The sequence below is a fragment of the Chenopodium album genome, chromosome 18 (assembly GCF_948465745.1).
Source record: "Chenopodium album chromosome 18, dcCheAlbu1.1, whole genome shotgun sequence".
Lineage (NCBI taxonomy): Eukaryota > Viridiplantae > Streptophyta > Magnoliopsida > Caryophyllales > Amaranthaceae > Chenopodium > Chenopodium album.
In genome coordinates, this window is record NC_137851.1 from 7,570,844 (window position 1) to 7,583,440 (window position 12,597).

The 12,597-nt window shown below is 34.8% G+C and overlaps 2 protein-coding genes across 5 annotated transcripts in view; one reads left to right on the forward strand and one right to left on the reverse strand.

Moving 5' to 3' along the window:
- Positions 1–12,597, forward strand: part of LOC145591375 (uncharacterized) — a 36,608-nt gene that overhangs the window by 8,790 nt on the left and 15,221 nt on the right. For all 4 annotated transcript variants that reach the window (XM_081647810.1, XM_081647811.1, XM_081647812.1 and 1 more), the window contains exon 4: positions 1,577–1,667. The gene's annotated coding sequence lies outside the window, so the exon portion shown is untranslated. The remainder of the gene's footprint in view (positions 1–1,576; positions 1,668–12,597) is intronic.
- On the reverse strand, positions 402–5,084 carry LOC145591376 (uncharacterized). Its single transcript, XM_081647815.1, has 2 exons — positions 4,887–5,084; positions 402–860 (listed from the first exon to the last, which is right to left on the reverse strand). The coding sequence occupies exons 1-2, from the start codon at positions 4,993–4,995 to the stop codon at positions 601–603; spliced, it is 369 nt and encodes a 122-aa protein (XP_081503941.1). The 5' UTR covers positions 4,996–5,084; the 3' UTR covers positions 402–600.

Consider the following 12,597-nt stretch of genomic DNA (forward strand, 5'->3'; position numbering starts at 1 on the left):
TAATAAATTAGTCACAGATGAAGGATGATGAATATTTTGGTTGAAGATGAAGGTTTTAGATTGAAAATGAAGTTTAATTTAATTCATACGAATGTTAATAAGGTTTAAGATGATATAGGTTAAAGATAAAATATTTAAAAATTGATAATGTGTGTAAAAAATAAGAAAATAAAAAAATAATAAAAAAAAATCCTTTGATGACTGTATGATTGGACAGCTAGGATTAGACAAATAATAAATCAACAATTCAAATTTAATTTCTTGCCGTAGTCGTCCATAGTTGTCCGTAGTCGACGATTACGGTAGAATTTCGTCAGAAACGTGTAGATGTTTCGGACGAAATTTTTCCTTATTTGCTAGTAGTGTAAGTACTAACACAACTTTCTTTCATACATGTAAACTGTAAGAACTTAAAAGAGAGTCGTTACATTGCATAATTTTAAGCACATTACAAAGGTTGAGAGAATCATTACGTGCTGGATTAACATCAACTTATACAATACAATGCATTTTTACCAACATTCATATATATATATATATATATTATCTTATAATAAAGTCATGTAAACACACTTTATTTTTGAGGTACAACTCGATCACTTACACTTTGATTTGTTTCTCGACAGTCTTAGTAGTCGTTGATGGGGGATAGTATCCACCATATCCACCACTGTGGCAGTAGTCACCATAACAGTCGTCTAGAATATCTACGGCTTCGTTCTTTTGATCTTTGTTCTCCTCTACTTTCGGTGGATAACGACCTCCGTGTCCACCATGACCATATCCTCCGCCTCCATAGCCAACACCGCCATGTCCGCCATATCCTCTACTACCACCATACTTAGACTCCTCAACAGAATCTGCAAACCATAATCATATACAGTACATTATACATTTATACAGATGTACTCCATATGTCCATTGAACACCTTTTTGTTACTAAAAATCCAAAATATCAACTATGAAGTATATCACATTAGATTTTTCATTTCAGGAATTTATTTTTATGGGTTCGGAATCTCCAAACTAATACAATGTGACAATAAACATTGATTTGAGGTTTTGGATTATCATTTTGGGCGGCTAAGCGTATGATTTTATGATTTTGATACACAATCTTTCTAAAAATAATCTAAACCTATCATCTCTAAACAATAAAAAGTAAAAATATATTCATATTATCATGTACTATTTCACATCATTCAGGACATAATGTACCCAATACTCATTAAATAATTACAATATAACAACTTTATAACTTAAATCACAATTTCACAGCTTAAATCTACAAACTTTTTCTACTAAAAACAATAAATTAACAACTTTAATTTAATCAACAATTTCAAAACTTCAATAAAAAAAATATTGACAATTTTACAACCTCAACTCTAAGGGCTGATGGATTATAGTAGTAAAAAAGAAAGAAAAAAGGTGCAAATTGAATCCATACTGAAAACGCCACTGATCCTACGTACAGATTATTATCTATCTAATGTGTTAATAAAATTAATAGTAAGAAAAAAGTTGATATTTTAAAATTTTACATTGAAAGTTTTTTTTTTTTTTTTTTTGACAGGATACATTGAAAGATATTTAACATGATGTGGATATGGCATGCTTATTTTTTGGTTTTCCCTTATCTATACAAGCATATAACACAAATCATGGTAAGTGAATACTCCTTTTAACTTTAACAAACAAAATGATAAGAGCATTGGAAAACTCTCTATATTATATTTTTACTTAGTATTAATAAGTTATTTTTAATTTTTTATTACATTAATACATGATTCGTCATCTATTTCAAATCAATGCACCACACTCTTATACTTCCTCCGTTTTTTTATTATTGCACCATAGGGGTTGGTGACAAATATTTTGGTAGTGAAAAAAAGTAAGAGAGAGAAAGGTAAAAATACAAAATTGCCCATGTGACATATTGATAAATTAAAAAGTAAGTGTGAAAAAGCAAGGGTATGTTGGGTATTTATAGTGTGAACACAAATAATTTTTTTCCTAAAGAGGAAATGGTGCAATATTTGTGAAACTTCCTAAAAAGACAAGTGGAGCAATAATAAAAGAATGGAGGAAGTAATTCATTTGATTGGGCATAAGAGAAGTCTAATCTCGCACGCATAGTAACGCACAATTTAAAATTAATTAATTGTGAATACACGAAATATTTTTGCTATATTTTTATAGGCAAAATAAAATAAAAAAAAAAGAAAAAAAAATTTCCAACTTTCATCAATTTTGGTAGAATAATCCAAATTTTGGGGGTCTTCTTTTTCTTCAATCCCAAACCGGTCAGCCAGAGTCAATGATCTATTATATCAGGCAAAAATACACTTTAATAATCCCAACTTTGCTCAATTTACTTTAAATAATCCCAACTTTCGATTAAACTATAATAATCCCAACTTTTACTTCTTTTTTTTTTTTTTTTTTTCAGTCCTGTTTACCAATAACCTAGAGAAAGGGTTAAAGTTTTTGTTAAAATATATATTGCCATGTGTCACTTGTTTGTTGGTTAAAAAAATTAATAAGTTTTTTTTATTAAATGGAATAAATAAGTTTTTTTAAATAAAAGAAAGTTTTAAAAATTTAAATAAAATCAATGTCCAGCTAGCCATAAACCACTGCTGGTGGCCACGGCCTCCCATGCCCAACCCAATTTCATACACCGATTCCCAATTTTCGGCTCCAATTACCAATTTCCGACACCTCCCTTGCTTCCCCTACCCCAACCTAGCCCCAAAACCTTAGGGCTCGTTTGGTATTGTTGTGGTTTTCTGTTTTTTGGTTTTTCGTTTTTCAAAATCATATGATACATGTCATAAAATAAATCAAAAATTATTCAAACTTATTAAAAACATGATAATTTCGAAAACTGACAACAGAAAAGTGAAAACACATTTTTCTTGTTTCTTGTTTTTGGTTTTTATTTTAAAAAAAAAAACAGAAAAACTAAAACCAAAAACAATGTCAAACAAGTCCTTATTTGTCGGAAGCTTGGGATCGTTTTCGAAGGTGGGAAGGATTGGTTGAAGGAAAGGAGGGGGGCCGGTTTCAGTGGTATGGGAAGGGAGGAGGTCCATTTAAGGGGGTTGCATTGGGGAGGGCCAGAGGTGAACGATACTTTGTAGGGGTGTCCTTTCGAACTTTGGATTGGACTTAAGCTTAGTCCGATCCAATCCAAGACATATTTGGACTCCCATTTTATAGTCCAAATCCAAAGTTTTCAAAATCCAATCAAGGCCAATCCAAATTAAAATCTCATCGTCCTAATTCAGTCCGATCCAATCTGAATTAATAATAAAATAAAAAAAATCCTTAGAGATTCATAAGAATCATAACACCAATAAAAAAAATACAAACTTTAATTGAGGTTTATATTATTATTATTATTATTATTATTATTATTATTATTATTATTATTATTATTATACATTTTAGCCATGTCAAATACAGATTTGGGCCGCACCCTATACGGGAGAATACAAGTCCACCACTTTATTAGACCAGGGAGGTTCCACCTCAAAACCATATGACAATGAGTGGAGTAGCTCCTTAGTATTATATAGTGGTAGTAACTCTTTAATTCTTTCACTGTGGGATTCCATTACCAATGTACTTCCTCTTTAGTCTTTTTAGTGTGAGACAAGAAACGCTCATATGTGGGTTGTTCATGGGTCAAGAAATACCCTAATTACCCTAACTTTAATAATCTTCCTCATTTTTTCAACATTTTATTTAGTTGTAATTTCTAATTTTTATCTTTGATTATGCTTGCATATGCATGCAATAATGAGATCTAAGTGCATGCAATGTGTGCTTTTAATTTCAAAATTAGTTCAAAACTATTAAAATATTATAAAAAATAAGTAATGATAATTTTGTTGTTCTAACTGGATACTAAATTCGTCACAAGCTGATTAATACTGAAAATAGTATAGTGTATCCGGGTGCACCATGCGCATGGTGCACCCGGAAAGAATATTAGACATATTTTAAAGAACATGGGCAAAAAAAAACATGTTAGTGTTTGAAAAAGAACATACCTGCGTTTGACAAAAGAACATGTTTGTATTTGACAAGAACATGACATTACAAAAAAATAAAGTCTTTACAAAAAGAACATGTTATTTTTATGGTTACTTGGGTGGTTGAAAGTGTTTGAAAAAGAACATTATATTTGACAAAAAAAAAACATGTTCGTGTTTGACAAAGATATAGGTGATCATTGGGTAGACCGGGCCAAGGTTAAAAAATCAGCTCACTTCTCGAGTCGGGCCAAGTTTTGGGCTGAAGTTTTTGTGCCCAAACCTGCCCAAAATGGTCCGGCCGTGCGGGCTTTTCGGGTTGAGTAAAAAAAAATCAACTAAAATGCATAAAATGCGATCCAAACCCGCCCAAAAATTTAAATTTACGGGTCGGGTTCGACCCGATTTGGGGGCGAAAAAATTCTGCCCAAAACCCGTCCAAAATCAAGCCGGGTCGGTCTAACTTTGATCACCTCTAGCCAAAGAACATAAAGTCTTTACAAAAAGAACATGATAGTACAGTAAAGAACATGTTCTTTTTTCTAGTTACTGGGTGATTGATTTTTTTTTTTTATTATTATAAATGTACATACATTAAATAACATATTGTATAATATAAAGAACATATAATTCAAACTCAAATAACATAATAATCAAATTTAAAGAACATATTATGCTCACGTTCTTTATAAATATCTATAATGTTCTTTTTTTCGCCCATGTTCTTTTAAATATAACTAATGTTTTTTCCGGGTGCACCATGCGCATAGTGCACCCGGGTGCACCAACCATACATTAGATTAATACACGTAAAATAGAAATTAGAAGACAATAGAAACTCACGTAATTTCTCAGTGGTTGAAGATTTATCCAATTGATGAGCTGAGACCTCAGAGCATATGACTAGAGTCATAGCAATAAGGGCAAGCAACACAGCCTTTGAATAGGCCATTTTCAAGTACTTCCCTAGGAAATAATTAATCTACTACGTAATAAACTTAATTGTAGAATTATTTGTGAAGGCTTAACTAACTCTAGGTTTGGAATAGAAAGGCAAAATGTTACACATGTATTTATAGGCAATATATGAAAGAATGAGGGTCCCAAAGTAGGTTAGCAGTATTATAATTAGTGGTGGCTAATTGAATAATATGTGGCTATCAGTTTAATATGTGGCTAATGTAAAACTAGGTGTTATAACATGAACTTAGAACGGGGATATTATGTTTACGTTATATTGCCACCATTGATTTCAATTTTACTGTTTGACAAGTAAACGCTAATACTTGTGAAGAGTTATTAGTGAAAACGATCTCACCTAATTTGTGGATAGGCCAGGTGTGGTAGCTAAGTAATGAACTCAGCCATTTGATAAGTAGGTACTTAGATGATTATTGATTGGTACCATAAATATACTTAAGCTTGTATTTGTTGAATATAAACCACTCTATATTGGACTATTGTGATAAGGAAATTTTGCAAAAAAACAACCTTTTAAATATTGTTTTTTGCATTTAATCACCTGTAAGGAATAATTTCAAGCCTTTAAAATCCCACTAGCTTGAACCCCACTGTGATCATACACTAAAGTACGGTGGCGTCCAAAAGGGAAGAAGATAGAGCAAAAGAGTCGCCAACAAGTTTTTAAGGAACTTGTAAACCGTTCATAGGATGAAGGTTACACCCCTTAACGATCCAAGAGATCGTCAACTCTATAAGGTCATGAACCAAATAAGGGTTCGGGGATGAAGGTACAAATCCAACCTAAAAGAGATTGAACCTGCCCTAATAATAGGCCTCTACTTTATTCTGCTCATATTCATGTGCGCTTTCTGATTAACATGCAATCAATAGGATTAACCCTAAACCTGTTTAATCTATGTTGGTTGAATTTAATGCACATATAAACTATTATTGACGATCGCTTGAATTATAATCAAAGGTAACCTAACAAGATTATTAATTATCTTATTAAGCGTGATTACAAGTACCAAATTCCCTTTAACATGCATAAAAGGTGATCAAGCAATAAATAATAAGCATCAAGCAACATAATAAATAATAATCATGAATAATAAATATAATCATCATCATAAAAATAAATTATAATTGAAATAATCATGATAATAATCATAAAAGAAAATAATCATCATATTAGTAATAATTGAAATAATTATCATAAATAAAATAATCATCAAAATAATAGTATTCATAATCATTATAACAATTATAATCATAATCATATTCATGTTAATATTAAAGCATAATAAAAATAGCAAGATCCTAGGCACGATACTAACAAGATTAATAACAAACCCTAGCATGTCACTAAGCAATAAAAATCAAATCTTTAACCCTAACATGATACTAACATGAATAAATATTAGGAAGAGAATAAAAGGCATCATACTTTTAATCATACTTAATATTAAAGTTACCCTAGACATGATACTAGGAATCAAAATAACAATCTAAGCATGATTTCTATATCATAATATCAATTAAACCATTAAAGTATTTACTTGGATGCCTCGTACCTCTTTCTAATAACAAAATACACACATTAGTAACTTCAAGGAAAATAATAAACAAAACAATTAAATTAAATAATTGAAATAGAGATTTGGGACCAAACCCTCAGAAATTAAAACCTTTCACGTCTAGGGCGAAGGCAACTTCGAATATGGCTAGGTGTTTCTAGATATTGTGAATGCGGAATTTTGTATTTGAGAAAAGGCTAGTTTAGAAAAAGAGAGAGAGAGAGAATAATCAAGAAAATCTTGATGAGATTTGGTGATCGTGATTGTTGATGATCGTAATTGTTGATGAATGAAAACGAAGTTTTTGATACGATATTTATAGAGAAAATCATCCAAAAAAGATAATTTATCAAAACAGAGTCTAAAGACCACAAAAACACCTTGGCGCTAGCCCTAGCTCATTGGCGCCAGGACCAGTGGCTAGCGCCAAGCGCCAATGCTGGCGTCTGGCGCTAATCCTGATTCCAGGCGCCAAGGCCTGGGGTTGGACGCCAAACCGGATTTTAACGCGTTTTCGAAAATCTGATAATTTTACCGTACTGGAAGATAAAATAATATAATTTCAATCGAAAATGCTATTTGACCTGATTAAAACTCTGAAGAGTCCTAATTGAATTAAGAATGATAAAACCTTATAGAATGTTCTAGAAGACAAAAACCATTCCTAATTACATTAGGAATGATAAACTATATTATGCCCTCCCCTAGATCATAGGGCCGTACTTAAAACTCAAACCGGGCCTAGTTTAGTAAATTGGCCATAAATTCCTCAATATTCATCGGAATTGGGCTTATAATATATCGTTGGAAAGGTCTTTGCAAGCCCCATCCAACTATACCACTATTGGACCCATATCATGGACCAACCAAACTGGATTGGCTGTTTTCTTAAAAATAAAGTTTTCAAAAACAGAGAGAAGAGAAAATAAAACTTTTCGCAACACTAGACCTTTCCACACTTTCGTTTCATTCGATTATGATTCGACTTGAAAGGCACTCATCACTGGGTTTGGTTTTAGGGAGACACAAATGGGTGTCTACAGAAGCCCCCATTTTGACTGAGTTTGGAGAAACGCAAGTTTCGAAAACGAAAGTCAAAGTAACGATAGGGACGGAGAATGATTCAGAACGTTCTGCGATCCTTAATCATCTTATAACGCCGATAACTGCAAAACTAGCATTAGTTAAACAGATAAAAGAGTTAAGAAACGCGTATCTTGCACCGTCGAGCACACGTCTCTGAAAGTAACCGATTTGCTGCTGTGTCCTGTTGTTTTGATGTTCACTCGTCTCTGAACAAAGAGCTTCTTTTTGATATGTTCCAATTTCTGCTGTGATAGTCTTCGAAAAGATCACTGCTTCTTAATGTTTGCTATGCCAGTACGTTGGCGCTTTGCTGCTTGTGAACCAGTATGTTGGTGCTTTTGCTGTGATGACAATCCTCTTTTCTTTGGGAATAGTTGCCAACATAACTCTTGCATGATGAATGACAATCCGATTTAGGGAAAGTTGTCAATGCCACGTAACAATCCATCCTTGGAAATGTGGTCATGATGAAGCGACAATCCGTATTTCGGAAAATTTGCCCAAAATCCAATTTTTGGGAAAAGTTGCCAATGCTTCGTAACAATCTTTCATAAGAACATTGTTATGATCGACAATCCACATATTGGAATATAACTCTTGAAAGTAATCCACCTTGGAAATTTGCCAACGCTATGCGACAATCCTTTCGGGAAAATATTGCCACAATTGACAATCCGCGTCTTGGAACATTTGCAAAAAAGAGTCGACCGACAATCCACTTCGGGAAAATTTGCCACTTACTGAAATGAATGACAATCCACGTTGAGGAACTTTGCCGAAATTTATAATGAATAGAGACCTATAACAATCCTTTGGGAAATTTTGCTATAGGGAACTGGGTGTATGACAATCCAATTTCGGAAAACTTGCCAGCGATGACAATCCGAACTTTGAAAAAATTGTCAAACAAAGAAGGAGCACGACAATCCACGCTTGGAAACTTTGCCAAAGATGACAATCCAATCTTGGAAAAATTGTCTTTGAAGAAGATGCACGACAATCCATTTTTGGAAATATTGTCAGTTGGGGATGACAATCCAATTTTTGGAAAACTTTGTCGTTTAATAAGAATGCGCGACAATCCATATTTGGAAATATTGTCATTTAAGTGCTTGCTTTTGAACTGATGCTTTGGTGCTTGTAATGAGCCAATACTTAGGCGCTTAAGCTAAGTGAGACGATTTTTCGTCAGATCGATCACTTATTGCAATTGTAATCAAACCGACTACTTAATCATGTCAAATTGCTTATAGGGGCTAACTGGCGTACCAAGGAACCCGAAATTGCTGCATGAGGTCGAAATCACCTTTCTGGGAGGCTTCGAGCTCTGTCGTTGCTGAGATATCTCTTGCGCCAGGAATTGGAGTAGGGTCCTCCCTATTCCGCTGCACCTGTATTTATTTTGACTATAGAACTTTGCCAATTTCTTTAATTATCTTAGGGTTGACCTAAGGCTTAATGTTGCTTGACTCATCGACTTGACACAACTCAAGGTATAAACTTGACTCGATATGTTGACTCGAGGTTGACTCGACTCAAAGTGTAATGACACATGTGTTAGACTCAAATCAAAGTGATATGGCACGACATGACTCAATGTGTACATGACTCGTGTGTGCATTGTAATGTGATCGTACGACTCGAAAAAAGCAAAAAAGCAAAAATTTTCCGTCAATTGTGGAGGGTACCGACTTTCTCCCGAAAAAGAAAGACGTGAAAAAGAAAATCAAAAGTTTGAAGATGCATGTTGAATGAGCTTAGTCAAATGTTGTTTGATACTATCTCTCAAGGTGCAAGGATTAATTCATCCTAGGCTATCTCAACTGTTGACTCCATGATGAAAGTATTTAGGTAACTTAGGCACGGAGGCTAAGCATTTCATACTTTGTGATGCAATGACAATTATGAGTGATCTTGACATGACAAGGCATGCTTCATCGTTATGTTAAGATTTCATGACAAAGGGTTCCTAAGGGAAATATATTTGGTCATGTATGTGTGCAGTGTGTGATAGTGACACTAAAGCTAGGCCACAAGAGCTAAGTGTGTGGGAAAATATTATTATTAGAAGAGCCAAATAATGGTGACTCTTAGGCTAGGTAAGCTAATGATGTAGGGATCAAGCCCCCAAGTCTAGCTCTAAATGAATAGGGATGAGCACAGGGGATCCCTTGATATGATCATAGTGTAAGTGTGTGAATGTGAATATGAATGCATGTTTATTACGCCCGCACCTCGATGTGAGGTTGCCTACGTATCCGTAAGGAATCGGGCCGAACGTAGCTCTAGCCGAACCTCGCACAAGTGTGTATACCTCAAAAAGGTCTTTTTAAGGGTTGTAACGTGGTTAGGCTAAAGGTTTGAAGAAGAAGGGGATAAAGGCTCAAGACCCTAGATAAGCCCCCAAGGTGTGCAACCTCGCTTTCGAATCTTTATATTTTTTATGCTTGAGGTTTTCTACTCTTTTTTTTAGCTCTTTCTTTTGCTTTAGCATTTATTTTATTTGAGTAAGTGTGGGAAATCCCGATCATGCGGTCTATCACTCACTTGGCATTCATGTTTCTCAGGCACGGTACCGAGCACTCGATAAGAGACGCAATCTGAGACGTGTTCTTATCAAAGATATTTTCATATCAAAGACATTGGAACACTTACCCTTTTGTACACTTTTATTTATTTTTTAGCTTTTTTTTTTTTGCTATCTTTTGAATTACTCAAGCCTTCTTTAGAATTGCATAAGTTGCACGCCATCCCATCCCAAGGTTAGGTAGATGTAGGTTGAAAAAAGAAGGGTCTATCGTTAGAAGAGGCTCAAAGTGGTTTATGAAGAAAGGATTGTATAGTTGAAGGGCGAAAGGAGATATGACGTGGCTGCAAGGGTTGCCTCAAATCATTGGTATACCTTGTGCTTAATTCGACATGGATTTTTTTTTTTTTGAATACAATGTAATGAAATGATCATATGCAAGGAAATAAATGCTCATTTTATTAAAAAGGGAAAAGAAAAGAAAAACTACAAAATAATCTAAAGGAAAAGAAAAGGTGCCTATGCTAGACTTATTGGGGAAAGGAAAAAAGAAATAGAAAAAAAAGGTCACGAAATCTTGTCGTTGAAGCTCGCCTCTTGTCTTGTGTTGTTTGCTCCGACATCATCCAGTCTTCTCGCTAGCTAGAGGCAATGAGATCTTATTTGCTTCTATGAGATCTTGAATGAGATTTTGAAACCTGTAGCATTCATCGGTGGTATGACCGTTTCCTCGATGGTACTTGCAATAGGAATTTGGATTCCATCTCGAAGATCGATTTTCTGGTGTTGGATCCTCGGTAGGGCCAATAGGTTTGATTAATCCTCGATCATAGAGACGATCGAAAGCAGCATCGTAGGTCATTCCAATGGATGTGAACTCTCGCCTGGGTTTCCTTTTAGATCCTTGATTGTCCACGGCTAAGACATCATTATGGTCAAAGGTACTAACATTATTACTAGAGTGGGCGCTTTCGGAAGAAGAAGGATTGTCGCTCTTCTTTCCTTTCCAGCCACCGTGGTTGCTAGTGTTAGTAGCTTTTTGCTTTGCGAGGTCATCTTCGATCTCGATACCTATGTCATAGACGGCCTTGAAAGTATTCAAGTTGTGTTGATATTTTAAGTGCTTTGAATACTTTTCTTGGAGATTCTTGATAAATATCCTCACGGATTCTTTTTCGGTGGGGACCTCAATCATCTTGGCGGAAGTTTCTCTCCATCTATTAAAGAAAGAAGTAAAGCCTTCATTCTCTTTTTGTCTTAGTATCTCAAGTTGTCTATGATCGGTTTCAACTTGAATATTTCACTTGTACCTATTTACGAAAGCGTTTGCTATCGATTCCCAGGTAGAGGTTTTCTCCTTGTCAAGGGAGAAGAACCATTGTTGGCAAACGGTTTCAAGAGATAGTGGGAACAGAGAGGGGAAAACCTTCTTATCGATACCCTTAATGCTCATTATAGTTTCAAAAGCTCTTAGATGGAAGTAAGGGTTGTCTGTTGCCTTGAATTTAGGGATATCAGTGGCGTTGAACTTATGCGGAAGAAGTTCCTTGTCCAGCGAGACCCCTTGTGAACTCATGCCCTGGAATTTGTAGTCACTAGATAGCTTGCTTAGACTCTCTTGCATGAGGTCCATCCGTTGTTGCTTCACGGGATCATCAACCTTGAGGGTGAGTAGCTTCAGTGTTTCAGTCATGGTAATCAATTGGTTCCTAAGCTCATTGACTTCTTCTTGAGTTGCCATTATCTTCTTAGCCTTTCTCTTTTGACGAATCGGTTTATCAAAAAGTAAGACTTGAACAAAGGTGTTGTCCTTGATTAATCGCCCTTCTCTCCTCGACCAAGTACTGTGGGAATGGAATTTGGGGATAATTATCATTAATTATTTAACTCAAACTTTATTCAACATGCAATGGATGGAGGAATGAAAGAAAATTGGAATAAAATGTGAAAGAAGATTTAGATGGAGGGATATGAAGAATTAGGATTAGAATGTACCTCCCAACTCAAATGACGGAAAAGACCGACTAATGCATGAACCTAAGATATGGTCATGGTGACATGTGCTCAAAGTGTGTGCTAAGACTAGTGAGTGTAGGTGACATGCTTGGACTCTTGTGTAATACCATGGGACTTAGTGCCTAAACTCGAATATTAATTTAATTAAGCATTATAACAGCAAAATTAGTCGAGTTAAACAGAAAATTGACTAAATAGACATTAGGTGATGACTCGACAAATAATTCGAATTGTCGGCCAAGCGACATAATTGGCGTCACAATATGGTGATTGGCGCCAGACTTTTTAGTAAATATTTGGCGCTACACACCATACAATGGCGCTACAGCTCAGATTTTGGCACCAATATTGGAGCTTCGGTCCAGGACTGTTTTCGGTATTATTA

What these genes read in the sequence shown, in the direction of transcription:
- LOC145591376 (XM_081647815.1), bottom strand. Translation starts at nt 4,995, where the DNA reads ATGGCCTATTCAAAGGCTGTGTTGCTTGCCCTTATTGCTATGACTCTA. An exon ending in TTCAACCACTGAGAAATTAC is followed by an intron (nt 861 to 4,886) that starts GTGAGTTTCTAT and finishes TATGGTTTGCAG; the next exon opens with ATTCTGTTGAGGAGTCTAAG.